Genomic DNA, 23,412 nt, shown 5'->3' on the forward strand with positions numbered 1-23,412 from the left:
CAAGGGTTTGGCTGAGATTGAAATTGCATGCACGTGCCTTCTTGTTGCCAGAAGTGGCCTCCTGCAACGAGGACTTTTGAATCCGTCCGTCCCTTTTTGTCAGGGAGGCTGCGATGGGGCGGGATTGGGCTCGAAAGCGTATCTTCCTCACCCCAAGACACGCAGGCAGGTATCCTGCTTTGAAACGGGCGAGTGGGCGGGAGGAGGGGCTGCATCCCCGCGCAAGGCCGCGAGCGGGCAGCCATTCATTGCAAGAAGACCCTGGCGGACTGCGATGCACGGCCCCCTTTGTGCTCCTGCCGCTAAGGCGCGCAGCACTTCCGCGCCCGGAGCACCTTTGCTCCTTCCAGTAAATCCGAGGCCGCCCTTGGGGCATCCTTTGCGAGAAACCGCTGCTGCGCGGAGTGCTTAGGCTTCGTCCCCACGTGCATCCTCCAAGCCCTTCTGCTTCCGCTGCCCCTCGCCATCGGGTGATGGCTGCTCGCAGGATTAGGAAAGGAAGCAGGAGAGTCAGCAAGCCCCGTTTCTCCCGTTCCAGGAGCAAGCGCTGGGAAGCGCATGCGCCTCCGGGCCGCTGCCGCGTAGTCCCCGCTTGCCCCCCCCCCGCCCGCCCGCCTTTCCATGGGAGCCCATGACGTCAGGCGGGCCGAAGGCGGCGCGAGCTCCATCAGGCGGCGGAGGCTCCTGGTGCGCCAGGCGGGCGGGCAGCGGGCAACGGGCAGGGCTGCTTTTCCGGCGGCGGCGGCAGTAGGCGCTGGAGCAGCTCGTGCATAAAGCGCAAGCGGGGCGCCCCGGGCTTCAGTGTGTGCATCCTCCCTCCCGCGCCACCCAGGAGGGGCTCGCAAGCGGGGAAGGAGCTGCCGCTCTCCGTTTGCCTCTGGATCCAGAAGGACCCCTCTTTTCCCTCCTTTCTTCTCGCCCTCCCCGCTCATTCCTGCCTCTTTCCCTCCATGCATCATTCCTGGGCGCCTCCGATGGTCGTTGCCATTACCTTGCCTCGCATCTAGTGCACCGCGGGCGGTGGGTTGCCGATTGCCCCCTCCTCCTCCTCCTCCTCCTTTTTCCTGCATGCAGCCTCCCTTTCTCGCCAAGGAGGGCTGAACCCCCTCCTCTCTCCCCTCCCCAGCCTTTGCCGCTGCTGGGCTCTCTCATCTCCTGGGCTGGGAGGGAGAGAGGAGGAGGGAGAGGGGCTTTTCCTTGCGACCCCCCCCCCCCGCTCTTCCTTCGGTGGATGTGGAAAGAATTGAAGACCCCTGGAAAGACAGGGTGAAGAAGGAGACCCAAGAAGAAAAGAAAGCGGTTGTAGCTGCGAGTCTTCTGTGGACTGTCTAGAGCGCTGATCTTATTTTTTAATATATTTTTGCCCAAGCACGCTGGCCCACAGGCTAGAAGTGATGATGGGGCCCTTGATGCTTTTGCTAGGATTTTTGCACATACTCGTAGGTTTCGCCCCTATTTTTGCCCATGAAGGTGAGTTTAAAACCTTTTCTCCCTCCTTTTCCTCTCTTCCATGCCTTATGTCTTCTCTTGAGTTCTGTTTAAATGAATGAATGCCAGTCTTTATTACGTTGTCTGCTTGCAGTTATCTTCCTCAGTATAAACAATAACACCCTCCCCCTTTTTTGCAGTAAGGGTAGCTCTTCCCAAAACGGCAAGGGGTGGGTGGCTGGGTGGGGGAGATCGTTGCTCGTAAGAAATCAGCATATTGTTTGCAGTTTAGAACAAAGCTGCATCTTTTAAAAAGCAGGGGCTGTGTGGAAGGGGGTGTTGCATATTTGGCATTCATCACTAGCCTAGCCTGCCCCCCACCCTCAGTGCCTGCAAAATTCTGCCTGTTGTATGTATTACTTTTCAGGAGACAATGGATGTCTGTGTATGAATATATATGCTAATACAGGGATTGGATTTTGTATTATTTTTAAGGGGGTTGTGGTGAGACAAGGCTATAAAATTAAGACCTGCTTCTGTGAGATCTATTTCTTAATGAATTCACTTCACAGTGTTGAATGGAGGTAACACAGGAATATCACCACACACACACACACACACAGCCAGTGTGCAGCTTTAAAACACAACTGGAGCAAAGCTGTGCTGAACAGATTTTCTCCAGATCCTCACATTCACTAGTTGTCTTTTTCAAAAACTGCACCTCCTAGTTTTACTGGCACATCCAGACCAGGGAACGCCAAGTAGTGGAAGTAGTTGCTTCATATTGAAGTCTTCTTCCATTTCCTTTCCTGTTTCAGTAAATAAATCATTTGCTCTGAGGTTTGCAGTGCCTCTGCGTTTCCTTCAGCCTCTTCTGCTCCATTGTCATCTTAGGATATTTTCGCTTAAAGATCCTACCTCTGCTGGCAAGAGAGCTATAAAATGGGGAGTTGAAAATCCATCTGTGAAATGACACTGTGCTGTGTGTGTAAATGACAAATCGGTCAAGTATTCATATTTAATTGACTGTCCTGAAGATGTAGCTGAATGCCCTCTGATACAGTCGGTTAAACTGGAGACATCCAGGCAATTTAAATGTGATGGAATCTTGGCTGTAAAAAGCATCTGCTAAATCAGTCTTCCCTGCCACCCCCACTCCCCTCGATTCCCCTCCAAAGCCAAAAGGAGGAGAGGCTGCACTGCGCCCTGAGTGCATGACATAGCAGATACTGAAGACAACAAGGTAGAGTTGAGAGAGGTACCATGTTTTCAAGCCGGCTTGGAAGAACAAAAAAACAAGGACGGGGTGCTTTCCCCTGGGGAATCAGGGCAGGAACACAGGAAGGTGGTGCTTGGGGAGTGGCTAGTTAGTTTGGAAAAAAAAAGAAAAAGCCGTGGATCACCAATGTTGCTTAGGAATGTGATTATTTACTCTGCTGACATGGGGAATTTAAGCATGATGGGACAGAGAAGAGGCAAAGAGACTGCTTGCCATGCTTTTAGCTGAAGTGGTAGCTGCAAACTGGAGGTTTCTGTGGCTTCATCTCCCCCCCCCCAGCAAAAAATGATGACAGATAATGAATTAACTTAGCTTTGCCAACCCCAAACCCTCTGCATCACATTTTTCACATATTATTCGTGTGTGTGTGTGTGTGTGTGTGAGAGAGAGAGAGAGAGAGAGAGAGAGAGAGAGAGAGAGAGATATTGTCATTCTTGAAGGGCTTGGCATGACATTAGTTTCTTTTTTTTAAGCCTTCCTTCAAAATAGACATGTTTTCTGGGATTTCTCACTAAGTTCTGTTGTGCAAGTCATAACTTTGGGTCTTTGGGGCTCTGGGGTTTTTTTGGGGGGGGTGTTGAGAGTTCCATTTTGGGGCCCTTCGGCAGCTACATTTAAAATGCGTGTGCCATGCTGGTGGTCTTCTCTGTACTGTTTACATATAACATTTTGAAGTCATTTTGTGGTTTAGACTCCCTAGATGTTATTCATGGCTATCTCTTCCCTGAAGAGGAATTAGTGACTTCTGTAATGTGTAGGCACTGTGGACCAGTGGTTAGACACAACCGTTGGCACAACTAATGACAAACTTCAGTGCATCTTGTGACTGAGCCATAATTGAGCAATCTGTCATTACTGCGTAGATTCAGAACTAAGCAGTTTCTCCTTTGCAGTTCTCCATTTTGACAAGTCTCTCTGCATGGCATCCACTTTCTGGGCTTGATTTTGAACCAAGGCTAATGAAAAGCAGCTTAGCCCTGGAACTAGCCCCCCCTTCCTCGCCACTCTGGTGCAGGCCTGCAAAATAATAGGTCTCCTTTGAGCATGTGCAGAGTGTGCTAGTTCCCTCTGAGTAAGTAGCTGATACAGAGGGATTCTGAGAAATACCTGCTAGGAGTAGGATTCTGTACATGCTTGAGTTTTTTTGAGTAAGCACTGCCTTAACCTAACACCCCCCCTCCCCTTTTGCAGGATGGCTTTTCAAATAATGTAACTTCCACATCAGAACCTGCCTTCCCCAATCCTGAGCATGCCTCTTTGTTTGTTTGGTCAGCTAGCATCTCTTTTGTACTTCTGATTCTACACGCCTTCAGACCTTTCTAGTCGTCCTAACTCACCTCCAGTGTAGACATTTGCGTTGCAGTCACTTACATATCTGACCCATCATGACTCTCTTTAGTTTTCCGGACTTTGTGTCTCCCTTTAGTCACTGGGGGGTCCAGTACTTTACTGGTGTACCATTTTTCAGTTGTCTGTTTGCTTGGCTGTTTAGAAGCTGGGGATAAGTAGGCTAAGTCATACTCTCAGTGGTGCCATTGGGATCAGTGGGTTTAAGTTACTCAAGTCTGTGGATTTTGACAGTGCACAAAATACCCCAGGTGTGTTTTGCAACTGGTGCTGGTCCAGGTGCAACCATGTGGAGATCTCTGGATGCCAGGTTGGCGAATGACATCTCCATCTGGCTGGCCCCTCCAGCTTTCTTCAGCAGCTAAGGAGAAGAGCTTATTTATTGCATTTATATCCCACCTTTTTCTCCAAGTAGTACATGGTTCACCTCCCTCCTCAGTTAATCCTTACAATGACCAGGTGAGGTAGGTTCAAAGACTGTGACTGGCCCAAGGTCACCCAGTGAACTTCATGACTGAGGGGGGGATATGAGCCCTGGCCTTCCAGGTCATAGTCCAACACTCTTAACCACTACAACACCCTGGCTTCCTAGAGTACTTCTGCTATGAAACAGCTATATAAATTTAGTAGGCAAATAAATAAGGGAAAAGCAAAATGTCACTTAGAGAAGGCTTTGAAATATTTTCCTTGAAGCTTGAATTTGTTTTATCCTGGGTTATTTTATTTGATGTTTTAATGTGTTGTAAACTGCTTTGAGATTTTTTCTTCAAAATATAAAGCAGTATTGAAATGATGATGATGATGAATAAAGCTCCTCACAAAAAAATAAAATAAAAAGGCGTCTAGACATTCTGTTGTGGCGAACGTAACCCAGGTTCAAGGTGCCTTTTGGTGATTAGCTTGTATATCTGAGTTTCTAACAATGTATTTTGGTGGATCTTCTCAGACCAACATTAGGTATCACCTTCTGTGCAGTTTATTTCTGTGGCTGTGCAATGCTGGATATAGAATTGCTGGTTCTCGTAATGCACGTGGAACATCTGCATCAGAATAAAGCAGAGCTTCCTGTAGCCAGACACAAAATATGTCCAATTATAGAGGGTGAACCTTAATTGAGATGGTCTGGAGTATAATGGGCAGCCACTGTGTGTCACAGGTGCGATAGGAAGCTGGGGTGGGGAGCAGTGCTATAACATGCCTGGATAGGAGCAGAAGAGCCTGCAGATGTGATATACATGAAGTATTCAGGGTCAAACTGACTGAGGGCTCATCCTTTTGTGCTGCATTTCTAGCCACAGACCTGGGCTTTAAAGCTCCATGTCTGAGTGGATTTTTTTTTTATCCTGGCACTTTCCCCGGGGAAACCTTCATTTTACCACTCAATTGGAGCCCCTGGCAATCTGGTTTTCCACGGATTGCCATTTGCTCCGATTCAGTGGTAAAACATGGTTTTTCCCAGGGAAAGTGCCAGGACAAAAATGAAAACTCAGATACGGAGCTTTAAAGTTCAGACCAGAACCTGGAAAGCAGTGTGCGAAACTGAGCCCTCAGTTGCAGAGAACATGCTTAACATTCAGAAGCTCCCAAGCTGGTGTCTCCAGTTAAAAGGAGTCGGGTAGCAGGCATTGCTAAAGACCCGTCACCACAGGCAACCCAGTGGAGTCTACTGGGTAAGGTGGACCAATAACCTGCCTTGCCCTGGCCTATAGACCTGGTTACAGCATAAAGGTTGTACCCTGTACCCTGACTTACCTTTCTCATTCTGTGCAGCTGCTGCCTTCTTTCCAGATCCCCAAAGGCACACGCCTGCCTCCATTGTCTCCCAAGACAGACAGATGCCAACAACAGCAACAATACTAAATGTAGCACCACCCCAAGGCACAGATTAGCCAGCTGTATATGTTCTGTAGGGTACACCAGAGTAGCAGCATTTCATTATTTGGATTCAACCTGTGGCACATACTCTCTTATAAAGATCAGCTTTTATTGGTGCAGAGTTTTAGTCGGTGGTAGTATATATGAAAAACAAAATATGGGTGGGCAACCAAAACTTTTCAGAGAGGTTTGGCTAGGAGATGTTTGGTGGAACTAGAACCTACTTTGCAAAGTATGGCAACCAACCTCACAACAAAAGTTCAGCAGGCTGAAGTTTCAGTGGCTGCGCCGTTGGAAAGTTCCACCCGTGTGGTGCTATGGATAAGGAGTATAGTTCACGAGGAACTCCTCATGTGTTGAAACCAGTGTGGGAATGCTCCAAGCCCTTTTGTTTCTGTGTAGTTTATACAGGAGGAAAAACATTTGACACCTTCTAAGATAACGTGGGAGAGAGGAATACCTTTGTAGGGGAAGCTAATTTGCTTTCCCTTCAGCTGATTTGAAAAACCATTACTGTTTTTTTTGTTTGTGGATTTTTTAAAAAATGTGGCACGTTGTAAGGAGATACCTTGCACTTTCTCAGATCAGCTGTTCATCCTGTCTGATGTTGCCTACCCTAGTAGACAGCAGCTGTCCAGCTCTCAGTCTGAGGTCTTTCCCCATTCTGATACTTGAGACCCTTTAACAGGGACTGAACCGGGGATTTCATGTATGGAAAGCACGTGCTCTACTTCTGAGCTCTTGCCCTCCTCCCCACCCCACATGTTATCCCCTTTGAAAATAGGTTGGTGCTTTCCATTGGCTTGTAGAATCTTGAAAGCAAGCAGCTAATAGCTTTCATTTCTCCCTTTCTGGCTCAGCTTTTATAATTGCTTTGTAGCCCATTCCTAAGTTATGCTCTGCCAGCATACAAATGCTTAGGATAGATCTACCACCAGTTGTGCAAGCACTGTGTCACAAGACACAACATTGTGCTATTGTCACTCAGGCATTATGCTGGCACCACTGGAGCAATTAGCAAAAGCGGTTTCATGCCTCCACCATTTCTTCAGACATTTGTTGTAGAAACCTTTTTTAAAAAAATGCAGTTTGAGATAGTCACAATTCAGTTGTGAGTGTCAGAATTTCACAATTCTGCCTTTTCACCAAGCCTTTGAAATCTGTAAGACTAATCCTTAGCCCATTTAGTTTAGTGGGATTTACTTCTGAGTCGGTGCTCTTCGAATTTTGGCACATTATTGTTTAGGTATAGCCCTAAGTGTATCAGTTGCATGTGAGTTACAATCCCAACATGGGAGTGACCATAGCTCAGTGGTAGAGCATCTGCTTGACATGCTCAGGTGGTCCTAGGGTTGATCCTTACCATCTCCAGTTAGGTGCCAGAGAGCTGCTGTCAGCCGGATGGACCAAGGGCTTGACTTGGTACACTTGTCAGGGAGCTATGATGGGGCTGTGGTTGGCTCCTGAGTGAACAATTAGTGTCGAACCCTCATTTGCCTCTGTGCAATTATTATGTGAAGTGGCCATACAAAAGTATCTGATGTTGAGTCTTTTTCTGGGGTTAATTATCCTCACATGGGTTTTATTTTGCATTGAACCCTTGAGTCTTTGTTTGCAGGCTGATTTATTTGTTGAACTATGGATTGCAAGCCCTTGTTTTCTGCTCTGTGGTCTTTATCGCTACAGGCTCAAGAATGGAATTGCCCTTGAGTGGACATCAGTAGGGAACGGGCCTTCTGAGAGCATTCTGGTCTGCTTTACTTTCTCTTGTTCTTCAGCTGAAGCATTGTAAACTAGTCTGGCTGCTGACTGCAACGGCTGCCGCCCAAACTCTTATATAACATGGGTGGGTAGGTGTGTGTGTGTGTGTGTGGTGGATTATTATATATGTGAGCTGAGCGATGTTATGGAGTGCTGCATGTTAGTACTTGTAAGTCTTCTGTGGCCCTGTCTCTGTGTTGTATGATGCTGTAGCCTTGGCTGAAGGGACACTGGGAGGTGGCCTAGTGAACCAAAGCTCTCACCCTGCTTGGTTGTATGCAGGGGCATTTTAACATATATAGTGGCAGGCAACTAGCAGCCTGGAGATTCAAGCTAGGCCCCAAAGCCTTTCTGTCTGGGCCCTAGCAGAGGTCTTGTTCCCCAGGACACCCCTCTCCCCCTGCCACTCTCACGTGTGCTTTTTAGGCACCACAGTGGTCTGCTTTACACAGATATACATTTGTTCCTGTACTGTACCACTTGAGACCACAAGTGGGGGAGTTCAATGACTTAATACTCCACATATTCAAACAAACACACTTCTTGCACATAGAAATCAGATTTCAGACCAGAGGGTTCTTGCCTCACTTTTAACGTGTGGTAGGTGTTCTTTCTTTCTTTCTTTCTTTCTTTCTTTCTTTCTTTCTTTCTTTCTTTCTTTCTTTCTTTCTTTCTTTTTCTTTCTTTTGTGTTCAAACATGCTGTTTCCACCACAATCAGTAATGTAATCTGGGAACAGTAATGTAATCTGGGTACCTCACTCTTCATTGTTGTATCTACAAGATATGCTCTAGTCCAGGGGTAGTCAACCCTTTTATACCTACCGCCCACTAATGCCTCTTTCTTGATGGTAAAATTTCCTTACTGCCCACCAGTGCTCAATGGAAGGGGAATTCAGCTTGTGCCATAGAACCCCCTCCCGCTCACCTAGAATCCTGAAACGCCCACTGGTGGGCGGTAGGGACCAGGTTGACAACCCCTGGACTAGACTGTCAGAATTTATTTAATAAAATTGTATCTCACCCTTCCACCAAGGAATTCAGGGCAACTTACATTGTTTCCTCCATTGGTACTCTCAACAACCCTGTGAGGTTGTCCAGGCTGAGAGGTCTGTCACAGTGAGCTTCATGGCTGAGTGAGGATCTGAATTCTGATCTCCCTAGTTATTGTCCAACACAAATACTCTCTTGCTGCCCACATGCATGAAGTGTTTGAAGTTTTTCATTTTTCTACTTTCAAGCATGATATAAAATTTATGAAATGAAATAAGATAAACGGTTGGTAGCTGTGGGAGATAGAGCTTCAGTTGCAGGTTGTGGTGGTGGGAAAAGGAGTAAAGGGCCATTTGCCTGTGTCACAGCTCCTGCAAGAGTGAGTCTGTGAGTGGAGCCAAGCTTCCTAGGCCTAACTCAGGTCAAGTTTTCCCTTTCTCCCATTTCTTATACATGCCCTTCTTAACCCAGGAGGACATGATAATCTCCTCCCAATTTTCTGAGTACTTGTTGATCAGTTCTTCCCTGATGGTGAGGACCAGATCCAAGATAGACGATCCCCTTGTTGCTTCTTCCACCTTCTGGGAGAAGAAAGTGTCAGTGAGGCAACAGAGGAATTTGTCGGACCTTACATTCTTGGCAGAGTTTGAGTTCGAACAGATATTGGAGAAATTGAAGTCTCCCATGACTACTATATCTCTCCTTTTTGAATGTTTGGCAATCTGCTCTAGGAAAGCATCCTCCAAGTCTTCAGCCTGCCTTGGCAGTCTTTAGCAGATCCCCACAGTAAGGTCTCTGTTTTTCTCTTTCCTACATTTTTTACCCATATACTCTCACCATGGTCCAGGTCATGAAACCTTGAAACTTGACATTTTCTCCCAATCATGTTTTGGGAATAACTGTAACAGGCTTGCAAATAAAACAATGTTAGATGGGCAGACTCTTGTGATGCATCCATTATACCTCTGAATACCAGAGATGGTAATCTCGGGGGCAGAGTGATGTTGTGCTCATGCCCTGCTTGTGGATATCCTGCCATCATTTGGTCAGCCACTGTGAGAACAGGATGTTGAACTAGATGGGCCTGATCCAGCTAAATACAGTTGCCATGTGAAATATATCTGCCAGGCTAGATTAGTTGTTGTGTGACTCCCATAATTTTAGCATTCAGACTTCAGCAAGCTTTACTAGGATGGGAAGAGGTATAAACGTTGTTGCAAATTCACAACACCTCTTTAAAGGATAACTTGTCTAGCTTGTAGAATGCTATTATGGACTGAATGCCTTAAAACACCCACCCACCCTGTGTTTTATATTGTTATTTCTGAAGTGTATCATTAATTAATAAGAGTTGTTGACAGAATACACCCACTGGGGAAAAATATTTAGTGTTTATCCATGTGAGCTACCAATTCCAAGATTTTGACAACTACAGTTGAACTATAGTAGATGTTTATACCTGTACAGAAGGTAGGAAGAGAGACAGGAAGAATACTAGAGATCAGAAACGTCTTATTCTTTCTGGAGAAGTGCCTGCCTATTGTCCTTTTCCTATGCCATATCTGAAAAAGATATTTTCATGACAGAGACCCAGACTGCAAATGTTGCACCCATCGGAGGGAAATATTTAATAAGAAACTAAACAACTGATCACTTCATAGAATCATAGAGTTGGAAGGAACCTTGGAAATCTTTCTGATTCAATCCCTTGCTCAATGACAGGAATCTTTCAACTGCAGCTTCATTGATAGATACTTTTGCTTAAGTACCCCCAGCAAAAGGGAGTTCTCCCCCCCCCCACGGCAGTCTGTTCCTCTGTGAAAACTGCTATTACCCCTTGGAGGTGTCTCCTAATACAGCCTTCGCCAACTTGGTGCCTTCCAGCTGTTTTGGACTACAGGTGTTTTAGTCCAAAACGGCTAGACAGCACCAGGTTAGCCATTACTGTTCTAATATCTGGTCAAAACCTCCCACTTGGATTTTCTGCCCATTATTCTAGTCCTGTCTTCTGGAGCAACAGAGGAACAAGTCTTCAGATATTTGAAGCCTGCTATCATATCTCTTTTTAATCTTCTCCAGGCTACAATATACCCACCTGCCTTCTAGTGGTACCCCCAAGTCTGCCTCCCCACACTGCCTTGTTGTAGGGTGTACTTGTACATGATCTCTTTAAATCATAATAATAAAAATAGGGGGGGATCAAAGAAGACCCTGGAATATCCATGGGGATGTGGCCTTGCATAGGTGCATGGGGAAATGTACATCTGAGTATGTCCAGGGCACCAATATGCCATCTATTTTCTCTGTGATGCTTTGGCAAGGTAAAATGTCTTTTGACAGTGCAAACATAAGTCCTCTGCAATCCTTTGCAGAAACAACCCTCTACATTTTATTCGCATGTTGTGGGATACAGTTTGAATGCAACGATATATTCATTGTGTGACAATCCCGCAAGAGTGAAAGTTAGTGTGACTGTATATATCTGCAGAATGTTGACACAGGAAAGAAAGCAGGCAAATAATTAAAAAGGGTGGTAGTAACATGCCCTGCTTTGCTCTGCTCTTGGAAATCCTGGAAGGCTCCTAGGCTTTGGTGTAATCTGCTGAACTCTAATGCTTCCCTAGCCTTGGGGAATATTTGCACTGTAAACATATATATCAACCTTATGTCATTCTAATCCCCACTGCTTCCTTCAGGTAATCCAGAAGATTGCTGGTTGGGTGAAGATGCTGAATATTCTATATAATCGACCTTCCTCCCCGAATAATAACAATAACAATAAAATTGTATATGCTGATTACTCCAAAAAGCATCTCAAAATGACTTACATTTAAAAAAAAAACGCATACAAGTATCAAATTTAAAAATACATTAATAACTTAAAGTGCTCATCTTGCAATAACATAAAAAGGGCACATCCTACCCCTTCCAACTAAAAGATAAACACAAATTGGGAGCAAAGTGCCCGGATGAATAGGAATGTCTTCACCCTGTCCCTGAAAGCTTATAGTGATGTCAATAGGCTCATCTCTCTGGGGAGAGCATTCCACATTTGGAAAGCCACCCCTGAGAAGTCCTGGTTTCATGTTGATGCCCTCTGTAGCACCCTCAGTTTATGGGGCTCCCTGGGAAGAACCAGTTTTAAGTTTGTAGTTCAGTCTGTAAGAGCTCCTGGGGCGTTTTATTGCTCTGCTCTTGCTTGCTTCAGTGCACCCCCCCAATGAAATATTTCACTAATTGAAAGCCGTCCTTCTTTCCCTTTTCACTCATTGCAAAAGGCTGCTGGATTCCTGTGCTGCCTTAGATTCTCTTGAAGTAGGGTAAGCTGGGGTAGATCCAGTAGGCAAGCAGAGAGATTTCTCTCTCATGGAACAAAGGTCTCTTTTCTCATATAACAAAAATCAAATTGCCTTGAGAACGTAAGAAGAGCCCTGCTTTCTCCCTAAGATGGCTGTTCTCTCTCTCACTCTCTTGCTCTCAGTTTGTGTGTGTCTGGAGTAAAAATTCCATCATATGCTGCACACACTTTTGCAGTCTAGCTTGTTACAGCCCAGACAGGTTTATTGTGTTGTCTACTTTGTTCAGGAGCTCTGGAGAACTATGTTGGTAGAAGTCCACCCTGGACTGGGGGGCCACTAGGGGGCGCATTGGAAGATGGCCGACAATACCATCTCTCCGACCCACACGGGGTAATTAAGAGGCTGTTATGGGAGTAGGCAGCCTCCCTTGTTGCCCCAAGGAAATGGGGAACACTGCCCTTGCCTGCTGTGCCCATAAATCACCCCCTAATTCGAAAGAAGGGGTGAGGGCCCTAGGCAGAATGCCCCTGTGTGGATCTCAGCTCTCCTGGACGCTGTCTCTGATCGCGCACTAGCTGCAGCAATTTGGAATAATTAATTACAAAAGAAGCAAATGCACATATTTCAAGTGAAGAAGGGGAGTGAAGTTTGCTAATTTAAGTGACCTCTGCGAAAGAAGATGACGGGCTGGAGAAACAGGAATATTTTACGATGAAGATACACCAAAGGCTGGGTATGTTGACAACGGGAGTGAATAGGGGGGGGGGGCGGACCTTTTTTACTTTCCTTCTATGTGATTTACAAGAACCCCTCCTCATTAGAATCGTCGGTTGAACTGACCCAAGCAGGATGATTAAGGTCTGTGTGGAGATAAACTTTAACCAAAAGTATGCTTTATGGAGACCGAGAAGCAATAAGAGCTTTTGGGAATGGCGCAGCAATTAATTTGGAGTCGCCATCTTGCCAAAGGATTTATAGCTGGGAGGAAGAACGGACTTGTTTTCAGACTGCATTCCTAGTGAATCTCCTCAGAGGTTTTCAGAAAGGAGGCAGATTGGTGAAGATTAATGACGCTAAGATTGTTTTGATGTATGGAAGTGATGTTATATGGAAAATGTCTGGATATGGCTACTGGATAAAAAAAAAAATATCCACGCAGGATTACAAACTGTTCTAACCAGCTTGTGGAGACTATCAGAGGTCACAAAGAGAAAGGAAAAATATATGAAAATAACAACAAGAGATGTGGAAAAATAATAAAAAAGGACTGGATAGTACTGTGAACATCATAAGGTTAGATTTGTGGACATTAAAACAGCAGTAAGAAGCAAGAAGTTGATTGGATCCCCTTTGGAACTTGAAATATGGGTACCCCCAACAAAAATTTAAAATTCGGCTGTGTAATTTGGAATTTATGTAATTTGGTTTGATTTGATGTGATTGGTCGGTTAATAAAAAAAATTCTTAAAAAAAAGAAGAAGTCCACCCTGGACTTGAACCCATCATCTCCTGAATCAGCCATCCATTGCCATAACAATCACTACTTTCATCCTGCCAATTGAGATGCCTGTCCCAACCTAATTGCATTGTGTGCTGTCAAAGGAACAGAACAACTTGTCCAAGAAAAAATAAAAAGACTCTCATGAGCAAATGGTTGCAAAAACTGAGTTCTTCCTCATCCCTGTCCTCTTTTGGGATGACATGAAATTTCTCCATTTCCCCCCTGACATTTGAGCAATAGCATTTTAATCACAGGAGGGGTTTGCAAAATTGTCTGAATTGCTTGCCATTTGCGTGTTTACCAGATGGAGATAAAGATCCCTAAACATTAGGAAAGTATTTCAATTGTTATATTGCAAGAGGGAAGGACATTTTTTGGTGAAATGCTGGCTGTATACTGAGGTGATCTTGTGTGACTCAGTCCTCACACAATCAGATCTCCTGCCCCATTGTCTTTTTGGAGGTCCAGTAGAAGTCCTTTGCAATGTTATCATCCATTCCAACTTTTTATCACCAGCAGGGTTTCCCTCTTGCGCAGAAACATGGTTCCCTAATCTCAGTTGGGCCCCAGTAAAGTAGTGAAATCAAAGGAGGCTAAGAGATTGATTATGGCAGGGGGTCCCCAACTTTTCCTAATCAGAGAGCACATATGGAAGTTTAAGAGACTGGTGAAATTTAAGAGACCATTTCACAGAAAGAAAAATTGGTGATTACCACCCTTCACAGCAACACACCTTCACATACCCTGAAACAAGTAATATACAGTTAACAACAACAGAAAGGTAGACCACAGCATCCCACTCACTCACCAGAAAATTATGATTGTTACCAAAGTTTGTTTCCTTCCACCTGGTTGATGAACTACCTGAACAGAATGTTGAACAGAAGTGTGCAAGTCAGGGGAGCCAAACTTTTAAGGCACATTTAGGCTTCCCATATGTCAGGAAAATTCCTGACATGTCCTGGTTTTTGGGTGTAAAAATGGTGTCGGGAGAAATTTTGTCAAATTGGCAAAATGTCAGGAAAACCCCGGATGTATGGCAACGCAATGGAAAAAGCAGCGGAAACAGCTCCAAAAAGCTTTAAATCACTATTTTGGGGCTCAACAATTTTGGGGTCTTCCTAAGATCAACTTTGTGGGCTCAACAACTTTATGGGTGTCAGGAAATTTACTATTTGAAGTATGGCAACCCTAGGCACATTAATAATAATAATAATAATAATATTTATACCCCACCCATCTGGCTGGGTTGCCTCAGCCACTCTGGATGGTTTCCAACAGAATATTAAAAACACGATAAAACACCAAACATTAAAAACTTCCCCAAACAGGGTTGCCTTCAGATGTCTTCTAAAAGTTAGATAGTTGTTTGTTTCCTTGACATCTGGAGGCAGGGTGTTCCACAGGACGGGTGCCCCTACCGAGAAGGCCCTTTGCCTGGTTCCCTGTAACCTCACTTCTCACAGTGAGGGAACTGCCAGAAGGCCCTTGGATTGAGATTGAGATTTTTGAGTGAGTGCTATGGCTGCTGCTGCTGTGTCTCTTCTCCCTTAGATGAGGCCCTCCATCTAAGGGTGTGTGAGCAAGCACACACACTTTGCTTTTCTAAGGATTCTGAGTAAAATAATTTGAGGTTTGATTAGTACATAGAGATGAAAGAGGAAGTGAGCAGCACCATCACTTTTCAAATTTCCTTCTTCAGTTCTGTGTACCTTCCAAGGAGCGAAAGTTAGCCATCATCACCACCTCAAGTGGGCAGGGATTGTGGAAGTGGGAGGCTTTGTGGGCACCATGGCAAGGCCCCAAGGGTGCCATGTAAACTATCTTATTACACATTGATCCAGGCAGGCATGCAGGCAAGTGAGTTGGTAGGCTGGTTGTTGGTGGGTTAGTGTCATGAAAGAATCTGGAAGCAGGATTTCTTTGAAACAGGCATGCATTGTTAGATACAAATTTCCTTGGATCTTCGGATGGGTGTTCCTCCAGAGAGTGTTCTTTCGCTGGTAACATGGCAAGTGTCCTTAAATTTAAGCAACAGAAGTAGTCTTAAGACCTTTCCAACTGAGCTTGTTTTGTGGCTAGGTTTTAAGCAGATATGGAATTACTGTAGTTCAGTAGATTTTTATAGTTTTTTGGGAGAAGGAGGAACCACAAACCTCTGTCCTAAAGTTTTGATAACCCACAAATAGCCTTTGGTGGAGATAAATGTTTCCGGGCAAAAATAAATGCACTAAAATTAGGGTAGACAAGATGCTGCTGACAGGAAAACAGTCCTGTATTGATGAGCACAAGGGAAGTAGCTATGCTAATAAATAGCTTCCTTCTGTATCTCCCTACTGTATCTCCCTTGTGGGAAGGAGAGTATCTGAAAAGTCACTTTCTTACAACAATATGAGAGATCAATCTGTCCACTATCCTTCTGCTGCTCACTGGTTCAAATGACATCCTGTTTATCTTAATATTTCCTGTGGGATTCTGGAGTCTCAAAAGAGTTCAGCGCTTTGGGGGTAAGAAGGGGAGTGGGAAATGAAACAAGGAATTTGAAGAGTGCATGGAAATTTAAAAAAAATGGTTTTCCTTTGCAAGTCTTCCCCTTTTTACTTTTAGTTGCAAAATAAAATGCTAAAGGGCCACCTTTATTTATTTCTTATTTATTTATTTATTTTCATTTCTATACCACATGACACTGGATTTTGATGTTACTTCTAAACGATTAGCTTCTAAATTACAGGGTGTATCACACATCACAGGAGCAACTTGAGTGAGATGTGTGTCAGGGCTTTTCCCACTTTTTCCCAGTAGGTGTGAAGAATCTGAACTGAATGAGTCAAGAAATGACTGCTCTGGCAGAGATACTGTATTTCCCCCGTGCTCAAAATGCAATATTTGGTTTTTGGGAAAATGTGATTCTTCCCCTGTCAGTTGCTTTTTCACAAATTAATATATGCCTATAAGAACCTAGCCTGTGTACTTATAAATATTTATATTAATTGTTTGTTGAATGGCTTGCCAACAATATAAAAAGTATGAATATAAATTAAGTTTTAGTAACAAGATTTCCCTTTCTGGTTGCTTAGTGGCGGTTCTTAACTTGCTGCAGGCAAGTAACTAATTACAAGCCCAATTTAACTGACTTTCTTTAAAGCAGAAGTGGGCAGAATGTAGATCTGGATATCCAGCAGAACTCTGGTTGTTTTGCAGTAGATCAGCAAGAATGTCATATTCCCAGTTGATCAGCTATAGTAGCGACAAAAGTAACCCCCGCACTACGAAATATACTGCTAAAATTTAGAAAGCCTATGCTGATCAGGAATGCATTTTCTTGTGTGTGGAATGCTGTGAGCTCCTTTCAGTTCTGGTAGCCAGAACAAAGTCCTGCGCACAGAATTCTTTAATTCTTTACTCTATCAGTAATGGATCTTGGGCTTCTAGCAGAAACCCATAGTAGGTCCAGCAAGCTGTAAGTCTGCCTATCCCGGCTTTAATGGACCTTAAGAGCCTTGAAGACTTTTAAATCAACTCCACTCTTCTCCTCAATTGGATTTAGCATTGGCGTTAAATCATGGCTGGCTTATGTATGTGAATAACCTTACATATGAAATGAGCAAGCTGTCTCTATTTCTCTTTTTAAAAATGTTTTGCAAAAATGGTAACCTTACAGTTTTGGTGAAAAATAAGACGTATGGAGTGGAAAGACAACACACCAAAATAGCAGGGATGGGGAAGTGAGGAATCTTTTTTGGCTAATGGGGAATTGCATCTGGAAGCAAATCCACAAATTGCATTTGCAGCCAGAGTGTGTGGCATGTGTCTGCTCATGTGGGTGCTAAAATGAGGAATTAAAGCATTTGTTTTAGGAACATAGGAAGCAGTGTGTGCAGCATTGTCTACACTGACTCTAGGACTTCAGACAGAAGTCTTTCCCAGGGCTACCTAGAGATATTGGTGATTGAACGCAAGACCTTCTGCCTGCCTGAGATATGTCTCTTTCCAAATTCTTGATGTGGAAACTTTTCTGACCAGTTCTACCAGGACACACATACAGAGTGAAGAGAATAATTGACAATTCATAACCCTCACCCTGAATATAAAACTCTTTTCAGGAAGGAAGGAAGAATTTGAGAATGGACAAACTTTTTTCATTTCTACCTACTCCCCAAATCCTGGTTAACATTAATGTGATCTTCATTGCATTCCCTTCGAGTAACCAGAGAGAGGCATGTCATCTTAGCCTCATTTTGCTTCAGTTTTCTCCAGAAGCACTTCCACTGGAGTCAGAGTTGGGTGAAACATTCTCCACCCCGCCCCATCATTTTTCTAAAAAAATAAAGTCGAGCACTATTTTCCAGCCTTCAAAGCTTGAGCCTTGGTGCCCTGTCATAAGCCAATACATGTTACCAGCTGTGCAAAAACAGAGCTCCACCCTAACAGGAATGTGATTTTGGCTTGTCTCTCCACATGTTCTTTTCTTCCCAGCTCTCTCTTTTTTATGAAGTGTTTTCCTGTGACGAGGGATATCTCTTTCTTTTTCTTCTCTCATTTAGCTATCCTGACCTTCTTGCTTGTCTCACAGCCTGCCCTGATTTGCAAGGACAGTACAGTGGTACCTCGGGTTACATACGCTTCAGGTTACATACGCTTTAGGTTACAGACTCTGCTAACCCAGAAATAGGACCTTGGGTTAAGAACTTTGCTTCAGGATGAGAACAGAAATCGTGCTCCGGCGGCGCGGCGGCAGTGGGAGGCCCCATTAGCTAAAGTGGTGCTTCAGGTTAAGAACAGTTTCAGGTTAAGAACGGACCTCTGGAACGAATTAAGTACTTAACCCGAGGTACCACTGTAGTAGCATTTTGGTTGCTAGAGTTCGTTGTCATTGTTACCTAGTCTGTGCCAAAGTAAAAAACAGCTACGCACGGTCACCCTACTTTCCCATTCCCCCTCAGCTTGTCACGTGGACCTGCTGTAGATGTCATCTGGTCATTGGACTGGGCAGTCTGAAGTTTCCCTATGTGTGTGCTTATCCCTGTGTGCGTATCACTGTACACACATTCCTTCCAGGAGGTTTACATCATACACGAGTGACCAAGCAGTATCTTAACAGTTTTTTGAGGGGGTTTTCTGCTTTAGGGATCAGGCCATACATCAGATAAGCATTGCCCAGGGTGATGATTAAAACAGATTCAAATTACTGATGCCTCCCCAACATGCCAATTTTTGCCTTAAGCTTTAGTTGACAATTCCCTGTGAGTAGCACCTGTGGTTTAAAGCAGGAATGGCCAACTGCTATAGAATGTGGAGCCACTCCATTCTCTGGAGAGTAGACTTGGAGCTGGATCCTCCGCTGAAATGGAAAACCTTCACCAATACACAGTGCAACCAAAGGGAGATAGCAACAAAATATAGATCAGGGATTGTCAGGGCATTCTATTAATCATTTGAAGTTTCTTTTTCAGTCAACAGAGTCACCTAGAAAGTCTTCCAGAATCTTCTTTCTTGGTTCGGCTCATCTGTTGGTGAATTCCCATGTAGGAGTAAATACCTCACCCATTCCAGTTCTGCTTAAAATATTTATTGAAGAATTAACATTACAGATTATACAACTACTGTCTTAAGGAAAATAAAGTAAAACTATGTACTGATAGTTATTCATACTCTCTGTTGTTCAGCCGCTCTCCTCTCCTTCAGAGCACGTCTAATAAAGAAGTCGGTTGCTAAGGAGACCTTGTTGCTGGGAGAAAACGTTGCTAAGGGCAAAACCATGCAATGATCATTTCAAATTGATTTTTAGATTACACTAACATTGGATGGGGAATCTGTGGCCTTCCAGATGTTGTTGGCTCATATTCCCATCATCCCTAACCACTGGCTAGACTGGCTGGGGCAGATGGGAGTTGGCATCCAACAACATCTGGAGAGTCAAGGGTTTAGAATGCCTGGTGTAGAGTATCTTGGCCTATTAAAATTTGAAATCATCCTGATATGAGTGAGCTAGCAGTAAATCACACCATGCAAGCAGGAGTTAACTTTTTATTAGCAAGAACATGATCTGCACAGACTTGGCAGAGTGTCAGGCCTAATGAGCACAGCACCTCATCCCTGGTAGGTTTTGCCCCATGCATCATTGCCAAGACTGAAAGCCACCCCCACCCCCACTAGCTAAGCTCCTGGGTTTTCCCCAAGCAAGCGGAGCCTGCATGAAGCCAACCTCTTCTTTACCCTTTTCATGCCTCTTCTGGTTCCGGGAGATGGGGAGGAGAGTTTGTCGCAGCTGGAGGGGGAGATGCCTGTGACTCTCCCTCTCCCTCCTCCACTTGCCTGCCTCAGCTTCTGCCTCTGATTCTGGACTTCTCTCTGCCACACACTCTCCCAGCTCACTAAGCCCGGTCACCTCTTCAGCTTCTGACACCTCCTCTTCCTTTTCCTCTCCCTCTGATCACTTATTGTTGTTCCACAACCACTCTCAGGGCTGTGAGCCATCCTCCCCAGCTGGTTCTTCCCATCATTCCTCTGCATCCAACCTTCCCTGGCACACCCTACCCTTTCTCAGGCAGGTGGTGAGCAGATACCCCTACCACAGCTAAAATTGCTCCTGGAGCCAAATCTGGTGCGTGGGGTGCCTATTGGCCATCCCTCAACCTTGGGTCCCTATGTGTTCTTGTACTACAACGCCCATTATCCCTGACCACTAGCCAGGTTGGCTAGGAATGATGTGAGTTGTAGTCTACCCACATCTAGGGATGCAAGTTTGAGAAAGGCTGGCTTTGATCCTTTACAGCCTATCAGTCTAAAATGTGATGAATGCCTGTTGTTTACTCTCCCAGGGTTTATCTTGTCAATTGTCACACTCTTTCCTCAGACCAGCCAACCAGGCACTCTTGTCTTGGGACATGGGTGAATGGTTGCCATTCTCAGTCACGTGCCCTGTGGAAGATCCACCTGACTGTTCATAGTAGCCCCTTCCTGGGTTCGATTGTATGCCTGAATGATGGAAATAAATAATTATTTTACAGTTTACACTGCTGAATGCCCTATTGTGTCTTCCTTTAGAAGACATAAGAACACTTGGCTACTGTAACCCAAAGACTGTTGAAACAACATAGGAACTGTGCCGACAATACCTAGTAGGCACTCTGAGCTTGGAATGGCCATCTCTGTATTTTTTAACGGGGATGGCTAACCTGTGGTGTGTAATTTCCCCCTCAAGCAGTACCCCCCCCCCCCGCTTCCATGCTATGGAGGCTACCACCAAACAGTCCAGCTTCAAAACTTATCCTTCAAACAGTAGGTTCAGATAATCTGTTCCACCTCCATTATTGCTATAACCAAAGTACTGATAATGTGGTGGTAGTAGTGACATATTCATGCAAATTTAAAGCAGTTTCAATTTTAAAGCATCGTTTTAATTTCCAAAGAATTCCAGGAACCATAGAGTTTTTAAAGAAGAGTATTTTAATCACCGAAATTCCTGTCTGGGTAGTCATGATGGTTATGCTGACTTCCTTCTTCAGCATGGGCGTACACCCTAAGGGGTGATTTCACAGCTGTCATGTTTTGGACAAGCTCCAGGCTGGGCCCTAATTCTGCTGGATTCTCAACATTCAGTGGCTGCAGAAGTCATCATGCCTTGGATGGTGCTGAGAAAAGGTTTTCTCGGTCCATTCTGAGACTTTCTGCAATATCATGTTCCTGCCATGCAGGCTCTGTGTGGTTCAGCCTGCTTTGCTTGCACCAGAAGAAGAAAGCACTTTGGTGTCCTTGTAGAGCATGAGAGAGAGATACTTTTTTGTTTTTGACTGGTATGAATCATACTGTTTCTGTCTTGTCTAACATCTTCTCTGTGCTTGGTCTCCTCCTAGGCTGGGCATGGGGAACCTTTGGTCCTCCTTTTTTTGCTGAACTCTAACTTCCATCAGCCCCAGCAAGCATGGGCCAGAGATGATGTGAATTATAGTTCAGTGACACCTGAAGGGCCAAAGGCTTATAACACCTGTTCTAGGCCCTGCAGTCACAGGTGGGGAGAGTGCTCTCATGCTTGGGTCCTGCTCAAGGGTTTCCCAAAGGCACCTGGGTATTCTGTTGTTATGTTCATCAAACAACCCAAAGTAGTGGGACAACATTGTGGTGTGGATGTGCCTGGAGGGTGGCAACATGATAATGATAATATGAAGAGACATAGAAGAAGGCAGATCATCTTCAACAACTCTGGAAAAGTAAGAGCTATGCTTCTAGAGTTGGATTTACTAACAAGATCTCATGTTCAGTAGTGACTATTATTTTAAATCACTTGCATGTCTTTTGTTAAATGGTAGCATTCTGTTTTTGATTTAACCCTTCTGTACTTGTGGGTCCAGTGCTATAGTCAGTATCAAAACACAGGGCAGCAAGGAAAAGCGGTGTCACCATCACTCAGGGGAGAGGAGATTCTCTCCCACCCCATGACACATCCACATAATAAGCAGGGGTATCTGCTGTGATCGGGAAGGAGGAGTGTGCTTTATTCCACTCACTTCTCATTGGCTGAGAGAAGGAAAGGGGCTGGCTCTTGGAAGAAGACTCTCTCCTACGCGATGTGGGCCAGAAGAGAGTTGAGCATTCTACACACATACAAAAAACGTTCTGAAAATGCTTTTTTAAAAAGCGTTTTTAAAAATACATTGACTCTTCCATGGGCTCACCATCGCTATCTAGTGTCACATTGTATATTGCACTTAAAACACACTTAAAACGTTTTATTTTCAGCTGTATAGCAGAGTCCTATGTCTCCTGGCAATAGCCCAACATCTGCCTTGCTTTGGGCTGCATACAACTAATGTCTTACTCAGAGCAGAGCTTTTCAAATTAGTGATTTCCATTAATCATTCCATTAATTTAAACGAGACTACTTTGAGACTTGTGAGTCTACTTTGGATACAAACCAGTGTCTTGTGTCTCGCCACTTTTTAAAAAAGGGATATAATGCTGAGTTCATAAATTTTCAATTTTTAAAATGATTTGAATTAACAAGCCAAATGAGCAACCTCTGCACCTGGCCAAGTCCTCTTGTGCCTTCTAGGGTTTTTTGTTTCAGCCGTGCTGTTCTTCTCTGGTGTCATATGGCCCTTGTTTTATAGCCACACTCTGGTATCATAGTGGAATCCTGTCATTCCACTTTCTTGTAGCATACTGCTCCTTGTGATGTGGAGCCTGGACCTGGAATCTGCTCTCCTGCTGCTCTGAGAACACACTCCTTTCTCCTGGGTGAAAGAAGCATTTATTTCAACAGACATATATATATATATATTGGAGGGAGTAGAATTTCTGTCTGATCTCAAAGGTTCCAGAGAGACAGCAGCATTAAAACCATATTTCTTTCATTTGCTGTTTCACAGAAAACATGGGTGTATTTAAATCTCTGTCCTCTGCAATATGTGTGAGCTGCTGTAGGGTGCTTGACATACCCTTCAGTCTGCAGAGACAGCATAAATTGCACATATGCTGCTAAACATGAAAGGCATGCCAGGATGAAGCTGTTTATTTGCCCTCTTCTACTTAGGTTTTTTCCATTCCTGCCTTCTAAAACGGCTGTCCAAGCCCCGATGGGAAATAGGGGGAAAGAAATCCAGGGAAGAAGGAAATTAAGATTCCTTTAGTCCAGGGATGATTGTCAGGCAGTCTGTAGGTCAGTTCCAGTGGTTACCGGCACTTTATCAGGCCTCCATATTCCTGCAGTTGGAGGAAATGTGGTGAATGGAGGATCACTTCCCAGGCCGCACTGTTTCTGTGGGTTCTGCCTCCCTTTCCAAGCTGGGGATGTTTGGATTTGGCAGGGGCATTGTCAGCAGACTGGAGTCTGAAAGATTCCTGGCTGTACAATTGCCTGGTCAAATTCTTCTTTGATTCTATTTTAGCTACAGTAGGTGGGATTTTTAAGAGGTGGGATTTTTTTGCATC

The 23,412-nt window shown here is 44.5% G+C and overlaps 1 protein-coding gene across 5 annotated transcripts in view; it reads left to right on the forward strand.

The window, feature by feature from the left end:
- The first annotated feature begins 725 nt into the window (after positions 1 to 725).
- The window catches only part of LRP1 (LDL receptor related protein 1), a 314,457-nt gene continuing 291,770 nt past the window's right edge, over positions 726 to 23,412 (forward strand). For all 5 annotated transcript variants that reach the window (XM_081900693.1, XM_081900695.1, XM_081900694.1 and 2 more), the window contains exon 1: positions 726 to 1,470. In XM_081900693.1, the coding sequence (XP_081756819.1) occupies positions 1,395 to 1,470 (76 nt within the window). In that variant the 5' untranslated portion in view covers positions 726 to 1,394. The remainder of the gene's footprint in view (positions 1,471 to 23,412) is intronic.

Source organism: Podarcis melisellensis (genome assembly GCF_964234715.1).
Source record: "Podarcis melisellensis genome assembly, chromosome: 2".
Taxonomy (NCBI): Eukaryota; Metazoa; Chordata; class Lepidosauria; order Squamata; family Lacertidae; genus Podarcis; species Podarcis melisellensis.